The sequence below is a fragment of the Mugil cephalus genome, chromosome 3 (genome assembly GCF_022458985.1).
Source record: "Mugil cephalus isolate CIBA_MC_2020 chromosome 3, CIBA_Mcephalus_1.1, whole genome shotgun sequence".
In the NCBI taxonomy this organism is placed as follows: Eukaryota; Metazoa; Chordata; class Actinopteri; order Mugiliformes; family Mugilidae; genus Mugil; species Mugil cephalus.
The window spans coordinates 10,567,033-10,584,949 of NC_061772.1; the positions used below are offsets into that span (position 1 = coordinate 10,567,033).

At 40.2% G+C, this 17,917-nt stretch overlaps 1 protein-coding gene across 1 annotated transcript in view; it reads left to right on the forward strand.

Annotated features, from left to right (window-relative positions):
- The window catches only part of tspan15 (tetraspanin 15), a 30,123-nt gene extending 26,326 nt beyond the window's left edge, over positions 1–3,797 (forward strand). The window contains exon 8 of the mRNA XM_047581360.1: positions 1,587–3,797. Within this exon, the coding sequence (XP_047437316.1) occupies positions 1,587–1,751 (165 nt within the window). The 3' untranslated portion in view covers positions 1,752–3,797. The remainder of the gene's footprint in view (positions 1–1,586) is intronic.
- The last annotated feature ends 14,120 nt before the right edge of the window (positions 3,798–17,917 follow it).

Here is a 17,917-nt window from a genome sequence, read left to right on the forward strand (position 1 = left end):
TTCACCAGCATTAGCTGAAACGAACATTGTAGTATTGAGGTGAGATGAAGGGGAAAACTCTTTCTGATGCTCCTGTGTGTTTGAGCGGTGCTGCATTATACACACCTGTGACTTTCACGGGGAGACTTGTAGCCACTACAGTATTTTATGACTGCAATTCAGCGCACGTTCCACATGTCTGTGGATATCACAGCACAGTGGAATAAAACGTGTATATTAAGCAGCCTGTAAGGCAACTCAAGGGACTAAATGAGAGAAAATGCAAATTGCTTCACCACTCAGGCACAGCAGCAGCAATCAAAAAAGCAGTGCAATTTTCACGAAGGGCTGTACACTTCACTGAGGGTTGCTTTTACAGGTGACAAATTTGAAACGTCAGCTTATTGAAAGAAGCAATGTTATTTTAAAAATGTACATCTCAACTGACATTTTTTAATTTGTCTAGCTTTGTGTTGTTTTTGTTTTGTTGTCGTGTTTTTCTAGCAAGACTGGAAAACACTGCAGTTACCACTTGCATCTCTTTTTAAATCATACATTCAAAATGCATGTGTGTACATGAGTGCAGGCCAGACTTCACTGAAATGTTTCGGTGTAGTGCAGCAGCTGTGAGTCTTGAAATGAGAAGTGGAGAAGCTTCTAATTTGCCTTATTTTATGTCTCCTGGTTCCTCGGGGTGGTCCAAATAATCGATCTTGTCGCCCGCCATGAAAGATGCCGCAATTCTCTAATTTCGGTTCAGTTGTGGGCGAGATGTGCGAAGACATGAACGAAATTACATTTGACCATACCGCACAGTAGTCTTTTATCAAATATATTAGAAATTTTTATTGGATGCTGCATCACTGGAGTTTTATCCAAGGACAAATACCGTTCACTGCGCATTGTGTTTTTGCTCTGATTCACCATTTGGTTAAATTAAGGAATCAGATGTGAGAGCAGTAAAAAAAAAAAAAAAAAATTATCATTCATTATTTTTCCTTCCTTTGTCAGGAGGGAGAATCAGTTTTCTTTCAAAAATACCAATAAACATCAGTTTCTATGAGGCTGATAATTTGACACTGTGAGTCAGAGGAACATGTGTTTTCACATGAAATACATTCATTTCTCATTTCTCTTAAAGATATTTTAGTTTTCATTGTGTCCGCAGTGACTTCACTACAACTGTAGTTTGATGATTTAGTTCACTATATAAATATTAAACACAGGTTTGTAATGGCTCTGCAGGTGCTTATTTAAAGGGAAACCTGTGGAGGCGTCCCACATTTTGGGGGCTACATCTATGCCCGTGTGGTTGCAATTGTGTTCCTGTATTGTTAGATAGTACATCATGTTATCTGAGCATTAAAAAGTGATGTCAGTTCAGAAGAAAAGGTCTAATTTCTCTTTAAACACATTTCCTCAGTTCTGTTGACATCACATTTCTCAATGAATCTCCTCCTCGCGGTCGACATTGCAGGGGCTAACTAAGGGACAAGCATAAAACACAAGCGAGACAAGTAACAAAAGAGAAGCACCCACGGCGACCTCCCTTTCCTTGTCCTCCTTTTGTACTTAGCTTCCATCTCTCTCTGTCCTCCTCTGTCTAGTTCTTTGGTGTGATAGTCACCTGGCTGTACATCACTCGCGTTGAAGATATCATCAATTATGAGACTCAACAGGGCGGTCTGCTGGCTCCAGACCCACGGGAAAGAACATCCAAGACGCCGGGACGTGTGTCCAAATGGTTCAAGTGTATGCCAGAGTGGGACTGATGAAGACAGAAATCAGCAGGCGCCGCATAATGGACCCGAGCCAACACTTCAATGCGTTCACCGTTTTCAGACTCCAGATTGCTTAGGGTTGGACATTAAAGGGTTTTTCAGGGTTCACTCCTCTGTCAATTATTAATTAATCTGCTGAAACACCGCCTTCTAATGGATGAGTGGGGAAGAAGTGCTCGTTTATAAAGGTGCTTTTAGCTGCAGTGTACCTCACACACAGTCTCAGGGAAAAACACAGGAACCAGCGCAACCACTTGCTCTTCTTGCTCGTCGTGCTGTGACGTGAATATTGTCTGCTCGGTTTGAAATGGGCAGTCACAAACACGGCTCTGACTCACTTTCTTGCTTGTATTTGTATTTTTTATTTGACTTTTTTATAAGCAGCTATTGGTGATGTTGTGATAAAACCCTGAAATGCAAACTATTGTCGGCTGAGACACTATTTACTTCTTTTGTACAACCTGTATTTTAGACAATTGCTTATTTTTAAATTAATCTAACAATGATTTATTACAGACAATTTATTTAGTAAAGCCTTAACTTTGACTTTCAGCTCAACATACAAACTGAAGCGCTGCCATATCAGATTATCATTGGTGTATTGGTATTAATAAAAAAGTGCCACTTTAGCAAAGTATAGCACTGACAAGTCAAGAGGGGTATTGTGGTATTGTGGGTTATTGTGAAGCATAGCAACACTGTCTCCTAGAAATTATATTAATATATTACCGTTAAATGCATGGAGATCATGAAGAAACGTTCACAAGAACAAATCTGCTACAAATTATTCATAAATAAAAATGAAGCTGTTGCAAAGTGCACGCAGGACTCGGGATTAAATCTGTGTCGAGTCCTGAGCTTTATACACCCTTCATCAACCCAGAGCATCTCCTTACAATTGTCTCATGTCTGACTGTACTTGAGAAGATGTTGCCACTGAAAATAAACCTTCCTCTAAAAGCAGATTTAGCAAAATCCGCAAAAATAAATAATAAAATTCCCAGGATACAGTGTTGCATTAAATAGCCTGACCAGTACGTGTTGTACAGAACACATCATATTTTATTGTTAAGATTTATATATGGACACTGGTCCTGACGTAACTGAATGAAATAAATATAATGTGATACTAATCTTTGATGTGAAGTTGGAACCTTAAACCAAAGAACAAATCTGTGTTGTATCTCAGCTTGTGTTTTTTTTTATGTGACTGCACTCTACATTTTTTATGACACGTTCACAACCATTTGAAGTTGGTTCATTTCAGGTCTTGCCTGTATTCAACCAGTCTAGCCCAGTTTGCTTAAGTTTCAGCTTGGTCATGGTTAGACCATAACTTGTATATATCAGTAGGTTAAGGGTTTTTTTTTTGTTTGTTTGTTTGTTTTTTAATATGTGCCACAGTTACTGTCTGCTTCAAACATTAAGACTGCACTCACACACAATGATTCGTCTTACATAAAACGACGCCTTCTTTCTGAGTAAATCGCAGTGAGAAATGTTTCGTAATGATAAGAAAGCCTTTGTTTGTTTTTATTATTCACTTGTGACTTGGGTTAATTCATTTGTCTCATTAAAGCCTAACTAATGGAGGCAGGTTAAGGGATTAGTTTGACTAATGAATGATTTACAGCAATTTTTATTTGAAACCAAATGCTCCTCTATAATGTTTTGCTCTCATTCATGACATTTAATATGTATATTTGCTGTTAATTTATACCGTACTACACTAAACCTAAACTGTGTTTCAGTTAAAGTGCCAGTGTTGACTTTCTAACAGAGACGTATACATGTGAAGTTATGTTAGTTTAACAGTGGCTTGGACATTCAGCTTACCTTCCGTGTGTGTTGCCATGTGCTATGTATACATCATCTGTCACGAGCTTTACTTCACACAATCGTGGGTGGCCTCGCCGGCAACAGCATCATCTGGGTTTAAAAGTAAGTCTTCTGGTAACTATGAATTGGATCAGCTGAAAGAAGCGTGTTTTTAAAATGGTTTGAAAGTGGAAAATAAAAGTATTTTGTGCTGTGTAATGAGTTGTGTGGTCTGCTGAGTGTATTACTATGAACTGTAGATCCTCCTGTTTAAGGATATTTGGGGGTGGGATGGCTGTTAAATGAGTGATGATATTATACTGTTTGTTATTTGGGGTAGGCTTCATCCTGAGTGTCTAAATTCTTTATGTGAAAATGTGAACATATCAGTATTTTGATGAAAAATAGAAACAAACCCGGTAGTTAAAATTAATACTACAGGTGCTGGCCAGTAAATTAGAATATCATCAAAAAGTTGAATTATTTCAGTAATTCCATTCAAAAGGTGAAACTTGTATACTGTATACTTTCCTTCCACACATAGTGATATATTTCAAGTGTTTATTCATTTTCATTTTTATTATTACAACTGACAGCTAATGAAAACACCAAATTCAGTATTCAGAAAATTAGAATATTCTGAAAAGGCTCAATATAGAAGACACCTGGTGCCACACTAATCAGCTGATTAACTCAAAACACCTGAATAGGCCTTTAAAAGGTTCCTCAGTCTTGTTCTGAAGGCTCCACAATCATGGGGAAGACTTCTGACTTAACAGTTGTCCAAAAGACGACCATTGACACCTTGTACAAGGAGGGCAAGACACAAAAGTTGATTGCTAAAGAAGCTGGCTGTTCGCAGAGCTCTGTGTCCAAGCACATTAACAGACAGGTGAAGGGACAGAAAAAATGTGGTAGAAAAAAGTGTACAAGCTCTAGGGATAACCGCACCCTGCAGAGAATTGTGACGACAAACCCATTCAAAAATGTGGGGGAGATCCACAAAGAGTGGACTGCAGCTGGAGTCAGCGCTTCAAGAACCACCACGAAGAGACGCATGAAAGACATGGGATTCAGCTGTCGCATTCCGTGTGTCAAGCCACTCTTGAACAAGAAACAACATAAGAAGCGTCTCGCCTGGGCCAAGGATAAAAAGGACTGGACTGCTGCTGAGTGGTCCAAAGTTATGTTTTCTGATGAAAGCAAATTTTGCATTTCCTTTGGAAATCAAGGACCCAGAGTCTGGAGGAAGAGCGGAGAAGCACAGAATCCACGTTGCATGAGGTCCAGTGTAAAGTTTCCACCGTCAGTGATGGTGTGGGGTGCCATGTCATCTGCCGGTGTTGGCCCACTCTGTTTCCTGAGGTCCAAGGTCAATGCAGCTGTCTACCAGGAAGTTTTAGAGCACTTCATGCTTCCTGCTGCTGACCAACTTTATGGAGATGCAGATTTCACTTTTCAACAGGACTTGGCACCTGCACACAGTGCCAACACCACCAGTACCTGGTTCAAGGACCATGGTATCCCTGTCCTTGATTGGCCAGCAAACTCGCCTGACCTTAACCCCATAGAAAATCTATGGGGTATTGTGAAGCGGAAGATGCAATGCGCTAGACCCAACAATGCAGAGGAGCTGAAGACGACTATCAGAGCAACCTGGGCTCTCATAACACCTGAGCAGTGCCACAGACTGATCGAGTCCATGCCACGCCGCATTAATGCAGTGATTGAGGCAAAAGGAGCCCCGACTAAGTATTGAGTGCTATACATGCGCATGCTTTTCATGTTCATTCTTTTCAGTTGGCCAACATTTCTAAAAAAAACATTTTTTTCATTGGCCTTTTCAATATTCAAATTTTTTGAGATGCCAAATTTGGAGTTTTCATTAGTTGTCACTTATAAATATCAAAATTAAAAGAAATAAACATTGGAAATACATCGGTCTGTGTGCATTGCATGAATATAATGTACAAATTTCACTTTTTGAATGGAATTACTGAGATAAATCAAGTTTTTGATGATATTCTAATTTACTGGCCAGCACCTGTAATAGTAGCAGCGGTGACGTGTGAATACCAGTTTCATCTGTCCAAAAGTGCTATAGCTCAAAAAGTATAAAGGACAGATTAGATATTTATATGTATAATGTGTTCACACATGGGCAAATTTGTGTATCTTACAACTTGAATGACTAGCAATGGTTAGAAAATGGGTCCAAAATGAGAAATTAAAGCATTTTATCGTCTACTACTGCCACTACTACCAAAAAGATCAACCATGTCAAAGGGTAAAAGATGCATGAAAATGTTGGGAAAACACAAAATAAGTAAATATTTAAATCCAGGCACATGAATCCAGAGTCTATAGTGTAATATTAGCTGCAAAATCTCATCATTCCCGGTGAGAACACGAACCAGCGTTTTAATCCGCGGGTCCAACAATCAGTCCAGGTTGACTTGATTCAAGCTTGACAAACAGTCTGAATGAATAATTTGATCATCTGCTTGATTAAAAGCAGCATTCTGTTATTACAAGAATTCATTTCAGACACATTACCATGAAGGAAGTTTGCTTCTCATGCACAGGCGCTCTGGTTACACTAATGTCTTCCACTGCTTTACACATCAGAGGAGCTTGTGTGGAAAGTGCCCCGGTAATGAGGGTGGAGTGTCCAGAGTGGTTTGGTGTTTATCTCTTCTATTGTCTGTCTTCCTCTCACCCCCGCTGATTGGAGGACTTCCTGCTGATTGGAGCCCATTAATATTTTACTTTCATAAAATCACGTTGCTCCCTCAGCAGCTCGAAGGGAAGACACCGTTGTGAATGCTGTGCTATGTTACACCAAAGTTCAAATCAATAATCCCAGTAGTGCAGGTAAATATAATTGTTGCTGTGGATTTAATGCAGTTTAATGGTGTGATCCCATTGTAAAACACACATTTTATTCATCTCTCTGATTGCACTTGTTGTGTTTTTGCTTTGCAAAAATCAGAATAAAGGCCAGTGTCCTATCTATGTGCAAGCAGTGTTGTCACCGTGTCACCAGTGAATGGTGTGATCATGTAGCCGGAGCGAGAGAAGTGTTCGACGCGTTTATAGTCCAAAAAGCATTCAGCATGTTTGCCCTTGGGAATGAGACATGATGGACCATCCTGCCTCATTAGCAGCCAAATGTGGCCTGATGCAAATTTGCAAGTCATCTAGCTTTAAGGTTATGGCCTTCACTTTATGAAAGCTGGATTATATTAAAATAAATTTCAGATGCTTTTTACAAGTTAGTCTTTTTGTCAGCCCACAAAAAAAAGCACTGATACGAAATAAAAATATTTCCTTTCTGAAATACCTGTTTTCTAGAGATTGGGTTTATTCTGCACAACAGAGGAAACATAAATATTGTGCGACTTCCTTTACTGGCAGTGTATGTAAATTATGCGTTGGTAAAACATCCATTAGAGATACAATCTTGTCTGTTTAATTAGGTCCTTAATTTGTATCAGTTATGATGACATTTTAATATCTGTAGATTAAATGTCTAGTAGGGGAAACTACAAACTACTGTTTGTTACTGTTTGTTAAAAAAAATAAAATAAAATGACCCACACAAACTGTCTCCATGCATCTTTGTAATATGGTTTCAGTACTAGCATTAACAGTCTATGATGAAATTCCACAGACCAACAGATCAATAGCCAGCTCCAAAATATATTTTCTAAGTTTAAGATGAAACATTAAGCTTCCAGTGTGGCATTTAAATTCCTACTGAGCAGTATCTGCTTCATCAGTGTTCGATACAAACACAATCTTGTTCCCCTGTTGCTTATTTTTGCAACATCAGTGCTGCCTTTTGCGTATGAGAATGAAGCGCGTTTGTGGGAGCAGGGGAGTAGATTTGCGATTGGAGATGATTTCTGTTTTTGTTTGCCTCCGCTGTGGATCGTCACTCACCTGGCTCTGAGCTGACCTGCATGACCGTCAGTAATCTCTCCCCCAGTCTGACTCATTTCTTTGACTTTCACTTCTCCTTATCACCCTTTCACACCCCTTCATATGAGGAGAACAGGAGAGGAATGTGGCCTTATATGACCGAACTTGACGTGGTTTCGGCAGCAGGCGGCATACACCGTATATATATCAGTTTTATGTTTCACAAGTACTTCATAGTTTTACAGTTTGTTTAAAGGTCCTCTGTGGATTTATCTCTCTCTTTGTCCCAGTCTGTCCCAGACTTGCCCGGTGACGTTTAGGGCCCCGTCGTTTCTTTATTCTAGTTTTTTGCTGAATTTAATAGTTTGTGACTCTGACTTTCCTCCCATGGCATTTTTGTACAAACTCCAAATTGTAAAGCAGTGACTCACCGTTATCTGCCAAGTCTGAATCGAGTGAATCAGAAGACGTTTGTCAAATTTAGTTTGATTATTATCAACAGGTTGAATCCTGCAAACATCCTGGAAATATAAATCACTTCTTTCTGTGGAGGAGCGCACAAGACGTTGGGAACTTATCTAAAATCTGCAGTACGGGCACACGGAGCAGAAAAGCTGACTCAGCAGCTGTTGTTGTGTCGCTGTACTCGAACTAAAAACAGTCATTTTACCTCTAACAGCATAGGAGTTGTTGGTCTACCGCTGTGAGACTAACTTCCATCTAACAGCTGCTCATTCTGGTCAGCTCTTGATCTGAAGAGCTAAACAACTGAAGTGGTGTTACATCAGCAACTCCACTGTCGTGTGAGGTAGATTTACTGTTTTTGTCAAGGAAGGATTTACAGAGAGCATAGATCAATATAATTGCGTCACTTTCCTGCGATCATATCCTAAATATAGTGGACACTAAATCGGATATAGACTGTTTTCTAAAGCTAGGCCTTATTTTAGATAACACAATACATTTTGCTGCTGATCCCAGAACGATGGCCACAATGACAGTATATACAGAGCGTGTGTGTTGGTCTTACCAATGGCACATTGGTGTAGCTCTTGCAGTGTCATTAATCTTATGTGTCAAACTCAACACACAGAAACCAGCACCCACCAAGACAGCAAACACACACACACACACACACACACACACACACTGTGCCCCGTCTCCTCCTATCCACTCCCCCCTCTGGTAATGGACCGTCTGTATGAAGTTAATGGTCCCGACATTGCTAAATTGTTCAATTAAAAACAAAGTCAGTTCAAATCAGAGTCAGTGAGCTGGTAGTGAAGCACACTGCACCGTGTTTGACGTGTTCAAATTGTTACATTTATCAATACACTTTGTGAAATGGGCCAAATGGACATAGCTCAGAAATATAATGGCGCTGTTGTTTGGGGTTGTTTGCGATTAGCTTTTGTTTTGCAAAAGTCTCAATTAAGCCAGTGATGCATTAGCCCGGTCCACTGAAAACCAGAGTTCAATCAAACGCTCAATCAAATATCTTTTCCTCATGAGAAATCAGAAATCACGGAGCATGTCATGAGCTGATTGATAAGCTTATTGATACGACTGAATTTCGCCTACAAAGATATCTTCTGCTCTGTTTTCCCATTTTGTAACGATACAAACGCAGTCACACTGACAGCAACGTGTGCTAAACATTTGTTTTTGTTGGTAGGTTGCCTGATGCTGACATTTAGCCCAAGATGGAGAGGTGCAACTTTAAAGCCATCTTTATTTCCACACATAGAGTAAATAGTTACTATACTACCTTTTAAACCTCTGATCTCCTCCAGTGTATCCACGTGTACGTATCACATCAGAAACACAATTAATGGGCTATGGACATGAATGTGTAGTTAACATTTGCACGCTCCTCTCACCGTGACTGTAGAGAAATTAGATAATTACTCTTTAACGCGGACACACTCCTCTGAATGTATCACCCAAATGAACAAACCATGGCAACACGTGAGACTCATTTGTTAGTCTGGTAGTCTGCTGGCATTTAACACCAGTGACAACGCTCAATAAGCTAAACAACAGGAACAGATTGAGTGGGAAAAGCAGCAGCAACAACAGCTACAAGGTCCTCTGAGGCAACCACAGGAGATCCAATGATCTGGACGATGTATAAAAAATGATACTTAGAATGCGGGCAAATGGTGTGAGTGTTCTTTGGTGTTTAGATGTTTCTTTCACAAATAAGAAACAGGTGACAAGGGTTCATCTGATTTTTTTCTGCTTTGCACGGTCCTCATTGAATCTCTTGGCTTCTAAGTGATCACATCTGGAGTAGGGAGACAAAGGGCCTTTATTGTTTGATTTTTAATATTTTTTTATTTAAAAAAATATTAGAAATCATTTAATATATTTTTTTATTTAAAAAATATTGATTAAACTATTATTTTTATTAGATATAGATATTAGATATTAAATTAAATTTAAATATATTTTAAATGAAAAACACACACCCACACACACTTCAAACCGGATTTGCTGCACACGGTGCTTGAATGTGTTCACTTGTTTTGTAAAAATCCATAATCTAATCATCTCTGTGCCCCCATGGTCTCAGATTTACATACTGATTTCTCCACCAGCATCAGAAAGCAGTCATGTCCGTAGGAGACATTAATGCGTTCACGTTATTGTGAAGGTAAAATCGCTATCTGTGAGGTAATAGCGGCCTGTGCAAACGGTTTCTCTGAAAAGCTGTGACGGCCGCATTCACGTTTTCCAGTCGAGGGTCTCTCTCTCCCTCCGCTCATTTTTTTTATAACAATAAAAAAATAAATAAATAAATAGATAGAATGTGATCTGACCACAGGTTCAGGTCAACTGCTCTGATAGCTCGTAATCTGTTCCCATTTCCTCGAGGCCGCGCTGTAGTTTGACATTTCTGCATTGCTATCATATAATTGCTGCCAGATTAATTTGGGCTGCGGGGATGTATGGTTTGCACGGTGTGGAATCCCATTAAAATGTTGTCACCGAGTTGATCTTTTTCAACAGTTTCAGAAATTGGATCCCGTTTTCAGCTCAAAACAGTGCATTGGTAATGGGGTCATGGCAAAGTTCATAAAGACCATGGTGCAGAGCAACAGCTCATAAATTGTTGGAGATAATAGTGGTCAAGTAGAAACGCAGGTTTGTGACCTCGGAGCAGCCGCTTTAAGACCAGGGCTCATTGTTATAGCTTCCATCACCTTCCACTTGTTTTGTTAGAACTGCTCGGGGGACAAAGTCAAGTATGTTTACTCTGTGACAATACACTAATTTTTCCCTTTTCTTTCTTTTCTTTAAATTACAGAATAATGTCTGCTTAATAACATTTTGTCCACATGGTGTTACACAATTAGAACAAGATATGGATTTTACCAGCAATCTCACAAAAATTATTAAAAAAGAAAGTGCAGCCAACTGTGACCATGGGGACATTCATTAAAATGCCATAATGCCATCTGAGCTGCAAACAGAAAATGAACACTTGATTTCCGCGTTGGCTCGCACACATGTTGCTTCATGGGGGAGGTATAAGTGACAAAGAGAAACAGGAGATGAACTTCCAGGAAAGAGGCTCAGAATCTGCTCATTTGGATGAATTTTCATGTAACAACTTTATGCTTAAAAAAAAAAACAGACACAATCTACAGTGTGAGCTGATTGCACAAGACACAACACCTCCCAGCTGGCTCGACGTGCCACGATGGGTCATGAGAGACAGTCAGCAAGCATACAGGGACAGATGGATAATTATGGCTCATTGTGATCCATTTTTGTCACTCTCAGACGGAAGAGAACAGATCTACATGTGTTTGTGTAGAAAAGGGTGATTTAAATGCAAATGAACATATTTGGATCTGACAGGTCGTGGCAGTTGTTTGATCGGGTTGATGTGTGGGAAGCTCTGGTTGACATGTTTTTCTTCTTTCTGCTGGAAATGTCACAGATCTCCATCTGTCATTTTGATTTTGTGGTGTTTCTAAAATGGTGGTGCTGTTTGAGAAAGCTCCTCTCTAGTACCTGAGATGTGAGTGGTCATTGTGCAACATCTGGGCTTTGGGAAAGTTGTCCTCAACTCATTTTAATCCCTGCCCCTCTGTTACTGCCTCCTATCGACTCAGTCCATCTTCGTAACCGTGGAAAGGCGTTGGGATAGAGGTTGGTACAGCGGCTGAGCAACAGGGACTGTTACACTGATTACAATCAGTGATGCAAATACAAAGATACCAATGATACTATACATGTAATTCAGGGCTTTAGTGGCTTCGCTTCACGCACATCAAACATGTTCTCTCTCTTTTAAAGCTCTTAATTACTGAGGTGAACATGACTGTGAAACTGAAAAGTTGTGATGTTAAATCTTTTATCCATTCATTTATAGACTTTTATCTAAGTTGTGTTGGGTAATTTCACTGCATGTGTTTGAGAAAAGCTGTAAACACACATATTAATAGCACAGTTTACTTCTTAGCATGTGGTTCTTGATGTAAGGACCTTGCTAGGTATTATTTGATTGAGATATGAGGGGAGGTAAAGAGTTCCAGGACATTACTGAATGGTAGATAACTGAGTGTTTGAGTGGGTTAGTTCTTGGAATTGAAGGTATCAAGTAACTAGAGCTGGCAGGTTATGTCTGAAAATATATAGATTGTCCGATTGAATAATATGTTTCCAAAAAAAAAAAAAAAAAGAGACCAGGATGCTATAGACTAGCACTTCATGCTCAATACATGCAAAGCTAGTCTAGCTGCTCTGTTTCGAACCAGTTGCAATTTACTGTATGTATTTCTATCTTCCTTGCTGTGCACCATATAACTGAACAGTATTGCAAATGACAGAAAACCAAGGTCTGTATTACCTTAGTGATCACCAAGGATGTCAAATAAGGAGAGCACTTTCAAGCCTCCTCCCATTTTGGACACAGTACTGTTAATGTGATCAAACCATCAAACAGTTCATCCAACATTACACCAAGTAGTTTAGTTTTCTCGACCTGTTCTACTGCTGTTTCTGATACTGATAGACGTGGGTCACCAAAAAGCATACTTCTTGACCAGTTTAGGACCACTTTGTTTTTTTTCACCCAGCCAGATGCCCTCTCTAGATCCTGATTCACAAGGGTTTCTAGTTCATTTATAGTCGAAGCAGTGCTGTATAATGTTGTGTCATCACCATACATTACCACCGTGGATTTTTTATTGTGAGAGGTAGATCATTTGTGCAAATAGAAATAAGTAAAGGGCCAAGGCAGCTCCCTTGTGAAACTCCACAGTTGGTCTGCTTGCAGCTGGAAAGACTACCATTAACTCTGTGCAGTCTTTCAGGTAGACACCTTTCTGGGTGGAGATGGCATGTTCTCCCTGTGTCTGCGTGGGTTTTCTCCACCTCCCACCTCCAAAGAAATGCTCGTTAGGTTAATTGGTGATTCTATATTGACCCTGCAATAGATTGGCCATCTGTCCGCCTCTTACCCGTTGACAGCTGGGATAACCTCCAGCACCCCAGTGAGAATAAGTAGTAGAAGATGAGATGTTGTGATCTATGACATCTAAAGCAACACTGAAATCAAATGATACTGCGCCTACTATTTTCACCACAGGACACCCTCAGAAGGCCCATGTCCATTCTCTGATAAGAGTAAGAACTGTTTTGGAGGAACAAGGGAGACATACACAATATAAGGATGGTGGTCATAATGTAATGCCTGATCGGTGTACAGCAAAGTGGGTCACCAGATATTTATGGTGTAATTTGGTGCTTTGGGTCTTCCAGCCATCTTTCATTATTGCCTCTATCAGGAATGCATCTGTCCCTTTATCTGATATATTTGTTCATCCCTCATTTATCTCACATAGTTAAAATGATCTTTGCGATGTGTTTTCAGCATACTCTCATTCTCATGTTTATCTTCTATAATCTTGCCCTCTATAGGGTTGCAGGGCACTGGAGCCTGTCCCAGCTGTCATTGGGTGAGAGGCAGGGTACACCCTGGACAGGTCTCCAGACTATCTCAGGGCTAACACACAGAGAGAGACAGACGTCAGAATGCCATAAGTCTGTGTAGTTGTTTACGTACTATCTCAAAGACTGCATGTTTCTTAAGTCCTGTAGGACTTATCCTACATGAAACTTATCTTTCTCTGGTCGTGATGATTTCAAACTTGACAAATCATGACAGACAACGTTCTCGTTTTAACTTGGGCTACAAATGTATCTGTATCTACTTTAGTTGTTAGAAGTTACATCTTGTTAACATGGAAATATAATGAGAAAATATAAAGTTCTTATCCTTGAAGGTTGAATATGATTAGTGTCCTGTGGCGCTCTACCTGTGAGAACCCAGACTTGGACACACTGAAATAAAAGAGTGCCTAATGAGCTACACATGGGCACATTAACATGCAAGCAAGAGATCGAAAGGTCAGGTATTCAGGTGCCAAGCTGAATGTTTGCTTCAAATGAATCTACTGAAGACCAATTACCTCCCTGCCTTTGACTCAGTGTCTTTTCTTTCTTTAATTCTGTAAGGGTGGCTTTGACCTTTGTTAAAAATGATGGTGAGTCAGGAAAACACCCAGGGCTTGCAACAAAGACGTCAGCGTTAGCTCCTTGATAAATGCATCTTACAGGCATACAACGTATACACTATACACACTCTGGAGCTGGAGTAACCAGAGGATGACATGTCACCACATTTTACATGTACAACAGTTGTCTAATTCTTTTATAAAAATGTGTCCCCAAACCGAAGATCACTTAAACGAATACAAGTAATAGATCAGTTACATAAATATACATAAATCTCAAATCATCTTCTACTACCGTTTATCCTCACGAGGGACTCCAGCTCTGCTCCATCATTTGGTCCAGTCCTTCTTCTTAGTGCCGCCTCCCCAGCTCACCACAGCATAAAGAGTTCACTGGCTACGATAGAACATGTCCAGCAGCCTCCAGCAGATATTAAACAGTCTTAGTCTCCTGAGGAAATACAGACGGCTCTGACCTTTTTTGTATACTGCCTCTTGTATACTGTTAGGTGACCAGTCCAGTTTGTGATCCAGCTGTAGACCCAGGTATTTGTCGGTCTGAACCACCTCTACACGCTCCCCATTGATGGTTACAGGTTGTTCGTGGGACCCGGACTTCTGGAAATCCAATCCAATCAATCAATCAATCAATCAATCAATCAATCAATCAATCAATCAATCAATCAATCAATCAATCAATCAATCAATCAATCAACTTTATTTATATAGTACATTTAAAAACCACAGGGGAAGCCAAAGTGCTTTACATTGGGACATAAAATAGGTTTAAGATTAAGATAAAAGGCATAAAAAACACAAACACAAAATCACTTCAAAAACAGACAAACGAAACAAGCAAAGAAAAAGAATAAAGGAACAAACAAGCTCACTGCAAGTGCTTTTTAGCCAATGACAGACAAACATTAAGGTAAGTTAAAGGCGAGGGAGTAAAAGTGCGTTTTTAGAAGACATTTGAAAACAGGAAGCGAGGAGATCTGTCTGACATTTAAAGGGAGGTGATTCCAAAGCTTGGGTGCAGCAATGGCAAATGCTCCGTCACCTCTGAGCCTCAGCCTTCTTTTAGGGATTGTCAGCAACATCTGGGCGGCTGATCTTAGGGATCGGGATGGGCAGTAAGGCTGAAGCAAATCAGATAAACATGGTGGAGCAAGGTTGTTCAAGCATTTAAAAACAAATAACAAAAGTTTAAAATTGATTCTGTGGTACACAGGGAGCCAGTGTAGGGACTCCAGGACAGGAGTGATGTGCTCACGTCTGCGGGTCTAGGTTAGCAGGCGTGCAGCAGAGTTCTCCACAAACTGCAGATGGGCAAGGGAAGCCTGGCTGATCCCTGTGTACAAGGAATTGCAGTAATCAAGACGAGTCGTAATAAAAGCATGGATTGATTTCTCCAAGTCAGGTCTTGATAAAATGGGTTTCACTTTTGCTATTTGACGCAGTTGATAAAAGCTTTTTTGTATTACACCACCATCTGTTTCTCAAATTTAAAATCAGAATCAATCTTGACCCCCAGATTAGTGACACAGTCCTTGAGATACAACGACAGAGAGCCAAGCTCAACATTGGGGGGAGAATAACAACTTGGTCCGAACATCATTACTTCAATTTTGTTCTTATTAAGAGTAAGACAATTTAATGAGAGCCAAGCTTTACTGTCGTTAAGACAGTCTATGAGTGGTTGGACTGAGTGGGCATTGTTTTGTGCCAATGGAAGATAGATCTGGCAGTCATCGGCATAAAAAGGAAATGAGATACTGTGTTTCCTAAAAACAGAACCGAGGGGGAGTAAGCAAAGAATGGTAACAGCTGATTGTAGACAACCTTCTCTAAAATTTTGGAAATTTTGGAAATTTTGGAAATGTATGTCTTTAGTTTTATCTGAATTGATCATAAGGTGGTTCGCTGTGCACCATAGATGAACTTGTTCTCCCAGTCCTGCCCATCCCTTCCCCCAATTGCCGTGTTGTCTGAATATTTCTGCAGGTGAACTGACTCTGTGTTATAATTGGAGTCCGAGGTGCACAGGGTGAATTTGACGGAGGAGGCCACAGTCCTCTGTGGTGCTTCCAGTGCTGCTGACCATAATCCTGGATGTGCAGTTCCCCAACCTGAGAGACTCCCAGAGGTCTCCCAGTGAGACAGTCCACTATCCAGGAAATGAGGTGTGAGTCCACTCCTACTCCTCTATTAGCTTTTCCCTCAGGACCAGGGGCTGGATGGTGTTGAATGTGCTGGAGAAGTCGAAAAACACACAAAAAGCAAATAGATGTGATCTGAACTATGAGCTGTAATCAGAAACAGAGAAATAATCAATATTTAGGAGATAACATTTTTGACACTGAGTAAAACACACTGCAATCTGATAATTAGTTTTTCTATGACATCTAAACAAACAGTTTAATCCCTGTCTGTTGGTTTGTCTTGTCTCAGTTCTCAGTGCTTCAATCTGAATCTCCCCGCAGCTAAAAATAGTTTGTGTTGAGTGTTATGTTACATTCAAAACTAATCTTAGAACACTCTAGTTAATTAACCATAGCATTTAGTACAATATTAAGGATACAGTGCTGTTGATTCCAGGGAATAAAGAGGAATATGGCAAACTAATTAAAATAAATGCTGCAGTGCTTCTTGCCAACCAGTACGACTCAACCTTAGTCTTATGTTTGGGAGGACTGTGGAGAAGAAAATAGTCGAAGGTTCACATCCATGGCTGAGGTGCCTTGAACAAGTATCTAACCACCCAACTGCTCCCCAGGGGCTGCACAGATGACAAGCCATTGCTCTGGGTGTATGCACTACTGTGTGAATGGATAAATGGGCAAAAATGCAGTGCTCTAGTGTGATATCCAAAACCGTTGACACAAACTTAACAAGAGAAACTCACCTCTTGTTTAATTCAGAACTCAACGGCAAAATGTCTTCAATAAGTCTGTTAACCTTGTTTCAGCTCTCTTTTTTCCTGGATATACCATGACCAGGCCAACGGAGAACCTACACACACTCTAGTATAATCTTGTGTTCATTCTTACTTCTAAATAGCTTCTGGAACATGTATTTATACTGTAGTTTAATGCACAGTGTAAACACACGAGACACTGACATATTCAGCCGAGGCCCCTGATAGCAAACTCTTATTAACAGCTTTAATTTACTTTCCCTTTTTCATCGTATGTTTGTCTGACAGCTGAGGACACAAACCATAAATCAGTGCTGAAACAAGGTGCCACACTCTGTGTTTCTGTTGCGTTAAAATACACTTTAATGTCAGCCCGAGTGGATAGAAGTGTGGGGTGGTGTGTTAAGGATCTGTCACGCTTGTATATAAAGTTTACATGGTGGCTGCCCTGGTCTCAGTTCTGCTACATGTGGGCCCCCCGCTGGTATGTTATTGTGTGTCCACACTGAAACACTGGACCTTAATCCTCATGTCTAAACAAACAACCCATGTAAGGTATCTCTGGTATTTTTCAGAAGCCTGACAAAAAGTGGCACAAAGGGACACATGAAGCTGTACAGTTAAAGGTGTGTGTGTGTGTGTGTGTGTGTGTGTGCGTGTGTGTGTGTGTGACCTCGGGTTAACTGGATATATACTGTCATCTCTAGGACAGCCGCTGCAAGTGCTAATGTGTTAAATTCTGACCACAGAGAAGGAGACATTGTGATTTGTTAGTAGTTTGACAAAATCATCTTAAGCTTTCCCCTGTTTCAGTTTTTTAAACCTGTTAATAACAACATGATCTGATTTAAACTGATGAAATAACTCCAGAAAACGTTTCTTTGGTCTTGTTTCTCTGTTTTATTTCCCGCCCAGTATGTGGCAGCAGAGCTCTATGAGGAAACGGGACTGAGTCCATTGTGTGTCTC